General features: G+C 35.9%; 1 protein-coding gene across 2 annotated transcripts; it reads left to right on the forward strand.

Annotated features, from left to right (window-relative positions):
• Positions 1-5240: 5240 nt before the first annotated feature.
• Positions 5241-8863, forward strand: Olfr904 (olfactory receptor 904). 2 transcript variants are annotated; one of them, XM_017313392.2, is made up of 2 exons: positions 5241-6166; positions 8836-8863. In XM_017313392.2, exons 1-2 carry the CDS (start codon positions 5250-5252, stop codon positions 8861-8863), a joined length of 945 nt encoding a protein of 314 aa, XP_017168881.1. In that variant the 5' UTR covers positions 5241-5249. The 2 variants fall into 2 exon arrangements, with proteins under 2 accessions (XP_017168881.1, NP_667012.2); NM_146801.2 differs by lacking the exon at positions 8836-8863 and having other exon boundaries at positions 5250-6182.
• Positions 8864-12782: the final 3919 nt, after the last annotated feature.

Raw genomic sequence — 12782 nt, forward strand, 5'->3', positions numbered from 1 at the left:
AACTACCCACAGAATCAACTAACCAGGGCTCATAGGAGCTGACCAAGACTGAACTGACAAATCATCGAGCCTATCTAGTATCACCTAGGTCTTCTGCATATATTTTACCGTTGTGTAATTTGGTGTTTCTGTGAGACTCCTAGTGGTAGGAGGGACTCTTTTGCCTGCTTTTGGGAACCTTTTCCTCCTACCAGTATTCCTCATCCAGCCTTAATCGAAGGGATGTACCTAGTCTTAATGTAACTTGATATATCATGTTTGGTTGATAACTATGGGAGGCCTACCCTTTTCTGAAGAGAAATGGAGAAGTTGATCTAGGAAAGAGAGGGCATGTGGAGAAGAGACAAGGGGGAGAGGAGTGAGGGGAAACTGCAATTAGAATGTAATGTATGGGAGGAAAATAAGTTGAAAAAGAAGAAAGTAAGCTGAGCAGCCAGCTCTTTTTTCTTGACTGTGGACAGTGTGGCAAGTTGCCTATCATTTTTGCCACCTTGATTCCTCACCATGATTCTCTTTACCTTAGTCTGAAAGCCAATATACATCCCTTTTCATTAAGTGGTTACAGTTGGAAATTTTGCTACAGCAGTGAGAAAGGTAACTGCTGAAGCACTGAGCAGAAAGTATTTTTCAATCATAGAATATACTGATAAATCTTCTAACTCTATAGTGAAAAACTACTAATGAAAAGAGCCATGGATCACACATACATAGACATACAAAGAAACATGCAAAGTTTTAATGAGCTCATTAACAGTGCTCACCATTACTAGTCACTAGGAATATTTAAACCAAAAGTATCACCAGAAGCTAATTCTACATATCTTTGTGACCATGTAAAAACCAAACAAACCAGATGAAACAACTTCCTGAACAGAACAACAATGGCTCAGGTTTTAAAATAAAAAACTGATAAATGGGATCATGAAACTGAAAAGCTTCTGTAAGGGAAAGGACACTGTCAGGAGGACAAAACAGCAGCCTACGAATTGGAAAAGGATCTTCACCAACCCTACATCAGACAGAGAGCTAATATCCAAAATTCATAGAGAACTCAAGAAATTGACAAAAAAAATCCAAAAAAATTAAAAATGGTTAGAGAGTTAAACAGAAAATTCTAAACAGAAGAATCTCATATGACTGAGAAGCACTTAAAAATATGTTCAATGGCTTTATACATCAGGGAATGCAAATCAAAACACCCGAGATTCCATCTTACAGCCATCAAAATGGCTAAGATCATCCAAGCAAGGATGCAGAGAAAGGGAAACACTCCACCATTGCTGATGGAAATGCAAACTTGCACAACAACTTTGGAAATTAATTTGGTGGTTTCTAAGAAACTGGGAATAGCTCAAGATGTACCTCTATGACTCCTGGGCACATGTCCAAATGATTCCTCAGTATATCACAGGAAAACTTATTCAACTATGTTCATAGCAGCCTTATTTGTAATAGTTAAAAACTGAAAACAAACCTGATGTTCCTCAGCTGAAGAAAGGATAAGAAAATGTATATCTACACAATGAAATACTATTTAGCTATTAGAAACAATGACATTGCTGAACAGCGGTGGCACATGCCTTTAATCCCCACACTTGGGAGGCAGAAGCAGGCCAATTTCTGAGTTCGAGGCCAGTCTGGTCTACAGAGTGAGTTACAGGACAGTCAGGGATACACAAAGAATCCCTGTCTTATAAAACAAAGAAACAAAAACAAACAAACCAAACAAACCAAAAACAAACAAAACAAAAAACAAAGACATGAATTTTCTGGCAGATAGACATTTTACGATATGTAAAGTACAACCATGCTGCAATCCACAGAATTAAGAAAAAAAAACTGGATAAGAAGGCAGTCCTGAGGAAGGATGTGGGAATCTCATTCATAAGGGAAAACTAAATAGTCATGAGAGGTTGATGGATAGAGGGTACTGGGTAGGGAAGAAGGTGTGGATAGCAAACAGGTATGAGAAGAGAGGATGTCAAAAGTGGGCTGGGAGTGAGAATGGGAATCAGCTGTTTGGGGTAGGGATGGGCGTCTCTGGTGGGCATCATCTGGAAGCTTGGGATGGGAGAGGATACAGTGAATCTATGAAGGGTAACTCTAGCTTAGATTCCTACGAGAGGGTAATATAGAGACTGAAGGCTACCTCCTGTACCCAGACAGGACTTCTATGAGAGGAAGTGAGTCATCAATCCACCCAGAGAATCTTCAATTCAAAATGTGTCTTGCCTACAAGGTATGCAGGGATAGAGATGGAGCAGAGTGTGAGGGAAAAGTGAACAATGGACTTTCCCAACTTGAGATCCCTCCCATATGAAAGAGGCAACCCCTAGCACTAATAATTATACTCTGCTATGCTTGCTGACAGGAACCTGGCATAATTGTCTCCTAGATATTGCATCTAGCAACAGATAGAGGCAGATGTAGATACCCAAGCCAAACATTAGGCAGAGCTCAGGGACTCTTGTGGAAGAGTTGAGGATAGAAGTGAGCAAGTCTGAGGAGTCAAGAACACCACAAGAAGACCCACAGTGTCAACTAACCTAGGACCAGTGGGTTTTCAAAGCCTGGGCCACCAACCAGGGCGCATGCAGGAGCTGGACCTAGAAAACTCACATTGTAGCAAATGTGTACCTTGCCATTCATGTGGTTCCCCTAACAAGCTTAAGAGGGGCTGTTCCTCTCTCTGTTCCCAGATACTGGATCCCTTCCTCCTCTTCTTAGACTGCCTGTTGAGCCTTAGTGGGAGAGATATGCTTAGACCTGCTGGGACAAGATGTACCCTGGTGGGGTGGTACATAAGATGGCTACTCTAATCTGAGGGGAAGGGGAGGGGCAATGGGGGAGGAATTTGTAAAGGTAGGAAGGGGAAGAAGGGGAAGAATGGGAAAAATTTAAAAATTTAAAATTTAATGTGGAATTTTCTGGCATATTTAATCTTTTATATAAACTCATTTTATGAAAAATGTATAGACCTGACATTCATAAAGTCATCCTAATAAAAGCATGACTTAAGGTAAATTTAAAATATAAACAAAAGAACTTATGGTGTTACTTTTCTTTGTTTTAATACCTAATAATTAACTGTCCTAATTAAAAAAATGTTGCTAAAAGAGGTATAACATTCCTTATCTAAACTGAGATCCTGAAAATTTTCTCAAAATTTGTGGAAATATTCATAATCTTTTCTATGCCCTTGATATGCTTTTGAATAAGTCTATAACTACAATTGTTTCCATGCATTTTTCAGTCTCTAAACATATGCATTCAGGAATATTTTATGTTTAATGTTCAATGAGCATAGCAATATACAGACAGTAACACTGCCTAGTTCTGGGAACTCTATAGACCAGGCTGGACAAACTCAGAGATCTGCCTACCTTTGCCTCCAGGGTGGTAGATTTAAGGACATGGGGGCACCACTGCCCAGAGGAATATTTGAACTGAACATACTAGTACATGAATCATCTCTCATGTACTAAGTCAATTGATATTGAAAATTATGTATAAATAACAAGATTTTCAAATGTTAATAGAACAAATATAAATCCTTATAAAAAACAAAAAGTACGAATATTAATACTTGACTCACATCTTAAAAAATTTTACACATTGAATATCTGCAACTCACTGTGAGTAAATGCAAACACTAAAATTTAAGGATTATTGAAGATAATAAGAGAGGAAAATTTGTGATTTAGGATAGGCAAAATTAAGGTAAGAACTAAAAGAAAGACTTTAAGAGAAAAGTACTTAAAATACAATTAATAAGATAAAAATATTTTCTTCTAAATGATAGTATTGAAAGCATGAAATTATAACCCCCATTACTGACTGATTTGTTTCTTTAAAATCATTTAAATAATATCTCTCATCTCTATCTCTATCTAGTATCTATCTATCTATCTATCTATCTATCTATCTATCTATCATCTATCTATCTTTATCTATATTTGGCATTCTATAGCCTGCAGAACTTGAAGTTATTTATCAAATCATTAAAATCTTTTCAAAGTAATTAGGAAGCTTGGAGTATATTCAGCTGGAAATTTTTAATTAAGATGAAGAAAGAAACAATGAACCAAACAGTAGATTCCTCTATAGAGATGAAAATAATTGGGGAAGTTGGGAATTTACATTTCCATATCCACAAGAAGGTGTATTTTCCCTAAAGAGAAACTTGCAAAATTTTTTAAGTCCCAAGGGTACTAAAGGCATACCATGATCCAAGTTGTAAATACAATCACCTCATTCCTTTTTATATTACATGCTATTCACTTGGGAACAGAGTGAATCTACTTCTACTCAATTTATAAGCAAGTGGGTTGAGCCATTTAAGTCACAATAAAAAAACTTTGCCTTCCCTAGTGGCAGTGCAAAGATCATAATAAAGTTAGTTTCCTCTGTTGTTGGAGGATACTCCAAATTCTAATAACAAAATATTACCTGTAGTTCAGAAGTTCTTTCAGAGTATATCAGGATTTAGTCTTTACTATATTTTCTTAATATAATAAAAGCATAAAAAGCCTTGGAATTCAAAATTTCTCTGCTACATACACTGAAGAGCAAAGGTAAGAAGTCTCTGAAGTTTTTGCTGATATGTTGATTTTCTGAATCCCACATGTATGAACATCCTCCTTACTATCATTGGGAAGAGAGGCCCCTTGGTCATGCAAACTTTATATGCCCCAGAACAGGGGAACACCAGGACCAAGAAGTGGGAGTGGGTGGGTAGGAGAGCAGGGGGTGGGTATGGGAGACTTTCAGAATAGCATTTGAAATGTAAATGAAGAAAATACCTAATAAAAATTGGAAAGAAAAAGAGACAGACTTCAACATGACATTTCTTCTTATGTCAAAATCTCCTAGCCTTATTCCTAGCTCTACCACAGTTAAGTTAATATCCACAGCCACCAGTCAGTGGCCAAGGCCTCAGCCTCCAATTTTATGTGTGTGGAGAGGACTCTATTGAAAGAATAAATAAATGCAAGAAACTGCTTCTTTCCTCATCTCATTTCACACAACTTCCTTTCTAGAAATTTTACTTACATTTTTATCACTGTCCTTCTCTGTATAAGATAATTTGCCGATGGATTGTACACTTTGATTTATATGCTCACGTGGGGCTAATCTCACACATACTCAACCCACACTTCACTGGTGGGGAAAGAACCAGGATAGGAAGAGAGATCATTTTCTAATGAGAACATTTTCCTGTGTCTGCAGATTCTCTTAGAGAAAAAAAAATGGCCTCTGCAAATGTGTCTTTGGTGACTGAATTCATTCTGGTAGGTTTAACAAACCAGCCTGATCTTCAAATACCTCTGTTCTTTGTGTTTCTAATAATGTATATTGTTACTGCATTAGGAAATTTGTGTTTGATAATTCTTATTGTACTAAATTCACACCTTCACACCCCTATGTACTTTTTCCTCTTTAACTTGTCCTTCATAGACCTCTGCTACTCTACTGTGTTCACTCCAAAAATGCTGATGAACTTTATACTGAGCAAGAATGCAATTTCTTACATGGGATGTTTAACCCAGCTATATTTCTTCTGCTTTTTTGTCATTTCTGAGTGTTATGTGTTGACTTCAATGGCTTATGATCGCTATGTGGCCATCTGTAATCCACTCTTGTACACGGTTGCCATGTCCCCTAAATTGTGTTTGAACCTTATGCTTGGTACATATGCAATGGCATTTTCTGGTGCCATGGCTCACACGGGATGCATGCTGAGACTGACCTTCTGTGATGCTAACACCATCAACCACTACTTCTGTGACATCCTCCCTGTGATGCAGCTCTCCTGCACCAGCACCTATGTCAATGAGCTTGTAGTTTTCATTGTTGTGGGCATCAATATCATTGTGCCAAGCATCACTATCTTCATCTCTTATGGCTTCATCCTCTCCAGCATTTTTCACATCAAGTCCAATGAAGGCAGGTCCAAGGCCTTCAGCACCTGCAGTTCCCATATAATTGCAGTTTGTCTCTTCTTTGGATCAGGTGCATTTATGTATCTCAAACCATCTTCTTCTTCATCTATGGATCAAGGGAAAACCTCTTCTGTGTTTTATACAAATGTGGTTCCCATGATGAATCCCTTAATCTACAGTTTAAGGAACAAAGATGTCAAGATAGCCCTGAGAAAAACCCTGAGCAGATGGAAATTTTGAAAGGAGACAACGTGTACCTGCCTGTGGTTAGAGGCATGCTGATATTTTGAATTTACTTAAAATGCTTTTCAGTGTGTCATTTTATTCTATTTTCCTTCTTAGGCACTATTCTATTTGCAAATTTAGTATTTAAATTTTACCACAAGATGCTTTGGAATATAGATACATTACGTATTGATTAATGCAACCTTTATTTTGTTCATGTGCAAAAAATAAATTTGAATCATTTTAAAATTTATTTCTCATAGTTTTAAAGTATCTTTCTCTTCCTTACCATTTTCAAGATTATTAATGATTTTTTGCATTTTAAAATTATTTCTAATATTAAAAAATTGCTTTTCCATTATTATTATGAAGTTCTAGGTTTTTTTTTTCTGGAAAACAGAATGGTTCTACAATTGATCAAGTAGACTAGTACAAGTCTGATCACCTGTCATTGGTTGTAGGAATTATTTTTTTTCATTTACACTCATAATGTGTTTTAGGGAATGTAAGTCAGAACAATGCCTTTCCTCCTTTCTCTGTGTTCTCCATTGTAGTATAAACAAATCCTTTAACTACTCATAAAAACTGTCAGATTGATCACAGCTTGCACTGGCACCCTGTGTTTTCTGTTTCTATTGGAAAACAACTCTATCAGCCTATCTTAGTTTGCTTACATTCATTTATGGTGTGTACTGAATACTGATGCCCAGAGAGAACAATGATTACTGATAATAAAATAGACTAAATTCATAGACTAAATTTTCCTATTTTTTCCTGATTTCAAGTCAACTGCTCCTAGATATATGTATTCTTAATTCGTGTTATTGTTTTTTTTATTTGAGTAATTACAACTTTGCAGCAATAATTTTATTTTTAAAAAGATTATGTTTTCCTGTGATATATATATATGTATATATATATGCACACATGTTTATATATAGACATATATACATATACTCTGTTAATTATAGTTGTCAGATTGTTGAAGATTATTGTTTTTGTAGGAGCAGATAAAACCATTTAGAATAGAGAGTTGAGTTTATCCATAATAATATAAATAAAGGTATCTGAGTGTTATTCTTTATTACAAGATAATAAGGTAAAGGATAGAAAAAAAACATGAAATAATAGGTTCTAGACCAGGAATGAAAGAAGCTGGGCATTCGAAGCCACTCATTACAGAGAATTTTAAAGGAAGATTTGGAAATCACCTTCCCTCATAGTTTATGAATGTCATGACGATAACAATCCTTAATGATAACACATCAGCAGAGATACTTATACTGGAAGATGGATATTGTCTGCATTTGTAGCAAGTCAAGCAGCATGAGGACAGCCATGGCAAGAGAGGTGCAAATATTCATGGAGACTCTAGATGGGAAGGTCAAATTTCATACATGAATGTTAGGAAAAAAGCTCTCTCTTTAGCTCCAATGTTTTTCTGAAAATTCCTAGAAATATCATAAGGTTGATTTCTTTTGACAAGATGAATACTCAGGTTATTGGATAGAAAATTTAATGTCAAAGGGGGCCTGAAGACAAATCATTCCTGTATTGATTGGTTTTTATAAAGATAAATAATTCCTGAGTTGGTTGACATTTATGTACTATTCTTATATGGACTTTAAGTTGCAGAATGGTTCTTTTATTGTTGAGAATGGTTTTTGTTATCCTAGGTTTTTTGTTATTCAGGATGAATTTGCAAATTGTTCTTTCTAACTCTGTGAAGAATTGAATTGGAATTTTGATGTGGATTGAATTGAATCTGTAGATTGCTTTTGGCAGGATAGTCATTTTGACTGTATTAATCCTGCAAATCCATGAGCATGGGAGATCTTTCCATCTTCTGAGATCTTCTTCAATTTCTTCCTTCAGAGACTTGGGGATTCATCCCATACTCAGCCACCAAACCCAGACACTATTGCATACGCCAGCAAGATTTCACTGAAAGGACCCAGATATAGCTGTCTCTTGTGAGGCTATGCCAGTGCCTGACAAATACAGAAGTGGATGCTCACAGTCATCTATTGGACGCATCACAGGGCTCCCAATGGAAGAGCTAGAGAAAGTACCCAAGGAGCTGAAGGGGTCTGCAACCTGATAGGTGGAACAACAATATGAACTAACCAGTACCCCCAGAGCTTGTGTCTCTAGATGAATATGTAGCAGAAGATGGCCTAGTTGGCCATCATTGGGAAGAGAGGCCCCTTGATCTTGCAAACTTTATATGCCCCAGTATAGGGGAAAGCCAGGGCCAAGAAGTGGGAGTGGGTGGGTAGGGGAGCAGGGAGGAGGGAGAGTACAGGGAACTTTCGGGATAGCATTTGAAATGTAAATGAAGAAAATATCTAATTAAAAAAAGTTGCAGAATGGACAAGATACAGGTAGCAAACAAAAATTTTTTTCTTTGCTTGTTTCTTTGTTTTTTTGATTAAACTGTTGGTGTGAATTTTAAGAGACTGTCATTTTATTTCCTTTTATTTCCTTTTATTTCCTTTTATTTTATTTTATTTTATTTTATTTTATTTTATTTTATTTTATGGTTATCAAGACAGGGTTTCTCTGTGTAGCTCTGTAGCCCTGGCTATACTAGAACTCCATCTGTAGACCAAGCTAGTCTCAAACTCACAGAGAACCACCTATCATTGCCTGCTGGGTGCTGGTATTAAAGGTATGTGACATTATCCCCTGGCTAATACAATGTCTTTTTAAGATAGTAGAGAATTCTATATTTTTTAATGGGCAAGATAATGTCTTTTTTTGCAATCCTTTATTTGAAGCACTAAGTATCCATATTCACTTTGAAGATAACTTGAGATATAACATTTGACATTTTCAGAGGATGGATGTGGTTGGCCTTTATCAGGTTAAACTGGCTATTTATTCAAAGATTAATGAACTATTATGGCAAATACAGATAACCGCTATTGTGGTGGACCAATATGATGTGGATAGCTAGGGTTGTTGTCCAAGGACTTCCAGTATTTCTCCCAAAATCCAATTAAGAAAATTGTAAATGGATGGGCTCTTATTGGCAATAAGACCTACCTTTGGGGTCATAAAAAACATCTACATCCTTTTCTGTTGGCCAATGCTTCTATGGAGACTCTTTCTAACCAGCAGTTGCAGGCTTTAGACAGATCCCAACAAAGTACTTCCAGTCCCCTATCTGTACCCATCTTCCTGTAGGAGGCATTAATTACATTGTAGGTCTTATACCTTTTCTAGTAACTGGGCTATATGAGCCAGGGCTGATATTTAACATATAGAGTGTTGCTTGATTACTATACCTGTTACAAAATATAATTACATAATTAGTGTGGTGTTACAGTTCCTATTAAAGTTCATAAGACTCTTTACGTTTTCTTGAACCATATAATACTAGGTGAGAGCATTTTGTAACTCATCACATAGAGATCCAGATACACATATGTCTAAAAGTACATCTTCCACATACATGGACACATATTTCAATGTGTATAACATGGATGTATACACATGTATATACATACACACATGTGCATGCGCGCACACACACACACACACACACACACACACACCACACAGGTATATACTCCACAATCACACATAAAAAAGTACATATATTACAATTACACATGTACAGAGAATGGAGAGGGAATAAATAATTGGTCTTCAGTCTTCTCTGTGTAGATTCAGGTTCATTCATATCCTTGATTATTTACAGCATGAAATGTGATATGGTTTAGCAATAAGAGATTAATTGATAAAAATTTTCCTTAAATGTGCTGAAGAAAGTGTGCTGTAAATAGAAAGAGTGGTAAATCTGAAAACACCATTATAAAAGGCATGCAAAATCACAAGACAGAATGAGGGTAACATATGTAACATAAGGACCAAGAAAAAGATTTCATTCAACACTAATGCTATGATAAAGATTACAGTGATAAATATTCTGAAGCTTCTATTCAGTGTGGTACTGAAAGTTCTAGACTGAGTCACTGGGGGGAAAAACAAGAAATCATGACGTGTAGAATTAATATTAATAAATCCTAAGTAAGATTGCTACTGCCTCAATGGTTTATGTTCCAGAATAAAAAACACATACACAGCTTTGACATTTTAATATGCCCTAAGCAGCACAATAGCTGGGCAACTTACTAACCTACATGCTGCTGGAATCTACCTCCACCAATATTTCCGAGTTACTATTTACTAATTTCTATGTTCTATCTTGTCTGCTCTTAATTTTAATTAGTCAGTGATGTAGGCCACACTTTCTTGGTTCAGAGCCCAAGGTCCTCTCCTTGCTTTTCTTCCCAATATCTCCCCTCTCTCCACAGTCTCCTGGCATGGTGGATCACTTTCTTCCTCTTTCTCATGGTTCCAAGCCCAGGAATCCTAAAATCCAGTCTCTGACTTTCTTCCCCAGCTATTAGCTGCTGGCATCTTTATTTACCAGTCAGAATCAAAGTGGGACAGTTTCTCAAAAGCGATTTGCAGTCCCTCTCCTGCAAACTGTTTAATGCCCACTAGCATTAAAATGCAAGCAGCTACAATGAAGAATAATGAATCCTCTTCAGAAAGGATGTGACCTTCTACATCAAAAGTTCTAAAGATTCAAACAAACATTTTATAATGAACACAAACATTCAACAATCTTTAAGTGTCAACACACATATCAATTCTTTTTTAATATAATAACAATGAATAATATGAGAAGGTAATTAAGAAAATAAGTATATATACAAATGAATTCCAACAAAGAATTAAAAAAAAGTGTACAACAAAACATACCCAATTTTATTAGAAATAAATATAAGGAAAAGGTTAGAAAGCAATCTTGATATGACAACAATGTCCAAATTTACCTATCTTAATACTTAGCTGGATTAAAGAAAAACTTATAATATAGTCATGGGAGTGACCATATTTGTTTGATTATTTTTGTTTGACTTTAGTTATTAGACTTATAAAATTATTTTCTATGTATTAACATTCCTTCAACATTTGGGAAGAGTTTGAAAAGTATTGGTATTAATTATTTTTAAATGCTTAAATATAGCATTAACTTTTGTTTTGTTTTGTCCAGGGTAGCTCCCAGATGACCAGAATGAAAGATTCCTTCAGAGCTCTTAAAGAACAGAGACTGAAACCAACCCCAAAGCACTATCCAAATAAGATGCATCATGACCTATTAGATACTTCTTTCCACCCTGGAGGTGATGCTGGGAGATAGTGTTTCTAGGAGTTTTCATATTTTATTCCTTTGACATATTTTGGGTAGGAATGGTGGTGATATCATTTACACATCCCTGTATCTATTCTTATTGTTACTGAAAATGAATCTACTGCATGTTAATTCCTATTAACACTCAACAATAGCGCAACATTCTCAACAATAGTCAAAGATCTGATTAACTCATGGAAAGTTTAAGGCATTGGAAGTACCACACTTAACCATTTATTTTTTAATTAGGAGAAACTATGGGTGAGATTTTTCAACTCTTTTCCCTATATTGACTTGAGAGTATTAACTATACAGTCTCCCACTTTCACCCATGATTCCTTTCTTACTGGCGTTTGAGATCAGAGTATGTACTGTGTTGTTCAGAAAGACCTGTGAGACAGGATACATAGAAAATAATCTTTAAAAAAAAAACAAAAAACAAGTAAACACAATGTGGTACTAAATGTGTGCATGCTTGTTACATTCATTTCTTAGGAGTGTGTTTTCATTCTTTTTCTGTGTTGTTATGTCAGAAGTAGTGAATGACTTGTTTCCCCCTGTCAATCCAGTGTGGCTGGTATCATGGCAGGCAAGGAAGCTGGAATGCCATGCCTAATTCTCAGAATCTTCACAGATTGTTATGGCTCTACTATGTTAATTAAGAAGGATTCTGCAGTTCCTATTCTATTACCTTACTGAATTAGAAACTACATAGTTTCATTCTCCCTGGAGGATTTCCAATCCCTAAAGTGAAGGAAAACTTGAGTAAAATATCAAAGTTCCCTAAGGAAATAATGACAAATTGAAAGTCCAAGGTACATCTATAAACCACTTATCTCCCTAATTCATAAAGAAACTATTCCTTTGAGAAATCTGGGTGATATCTACCCTGTTGATATGGGACTGCATGATAACATTAGTAGCACATTGAAACTCTTACACATAAAAAGTAAAGGTGATAATTTTATTCTGCTTCCTGAGATAGTTTTAACTTATGATACTAAGTTATGAGTTTCAGTTTGAGATACTGGCTGAACATATGTGAAATAGATCTATGATATAATTGCTCCTTCAAAACCAGCTAAGTAAGTAATTGAAAAGAAAATGAAGAAACTGTACTTTTTTTTAACTTGGTAAATGTGACTTTCTGCCAGGCAGTTGTGGCATACACCTTTAATCCCAGCACTAGGGAGGCAGAGACAGATGATTTTTGAGTTCAAGGTCAGCCTGGTTTACAGAGTGAGTTCCAGGACAGCCAGAGCTACACAGAGAAATCCTGTCTCAGGAAAAAAGAAAGAAAGAAAAAGAAAGAAAGAAAGAAAGAAAGAAAGAAAGAAAGAAAGAAAGGAAGGAAGGAAGGAAGGAAGGAAGGAAGGAAGGAAGGAAAGAAAGAAAGAAAGAAAGAT

Source organism: Mus musculus, chromosome 9 (assembly GCF_000001635.26).
Source record: "Mus musculus strain C57BL/6J chromosome 9, GRCm38.p6 C57BL/6J".
NCBI lineage: Eukaryota > Metazoa > Chordata > Mammalia > Rodentia > Muridae > Mus > Mus musculus.

Bases quoted from the DNA above. Each gene is read 5' to 3' on its own strand.
- Olfr904 (XM_017313392.2), top strand. From the start codon at position 5,250: ATGGCCTCTGCAAATGTGTCTTTGGTGACTGAATTCATTCTGGTAGGT. The intron at 6,167-8,835 runs CAGATGGAAATT...GTGCTGGTATTA, and splicing joins GCCCTGAGAAAAACCCTGAG to AAGGTATGTGACATTATCCC.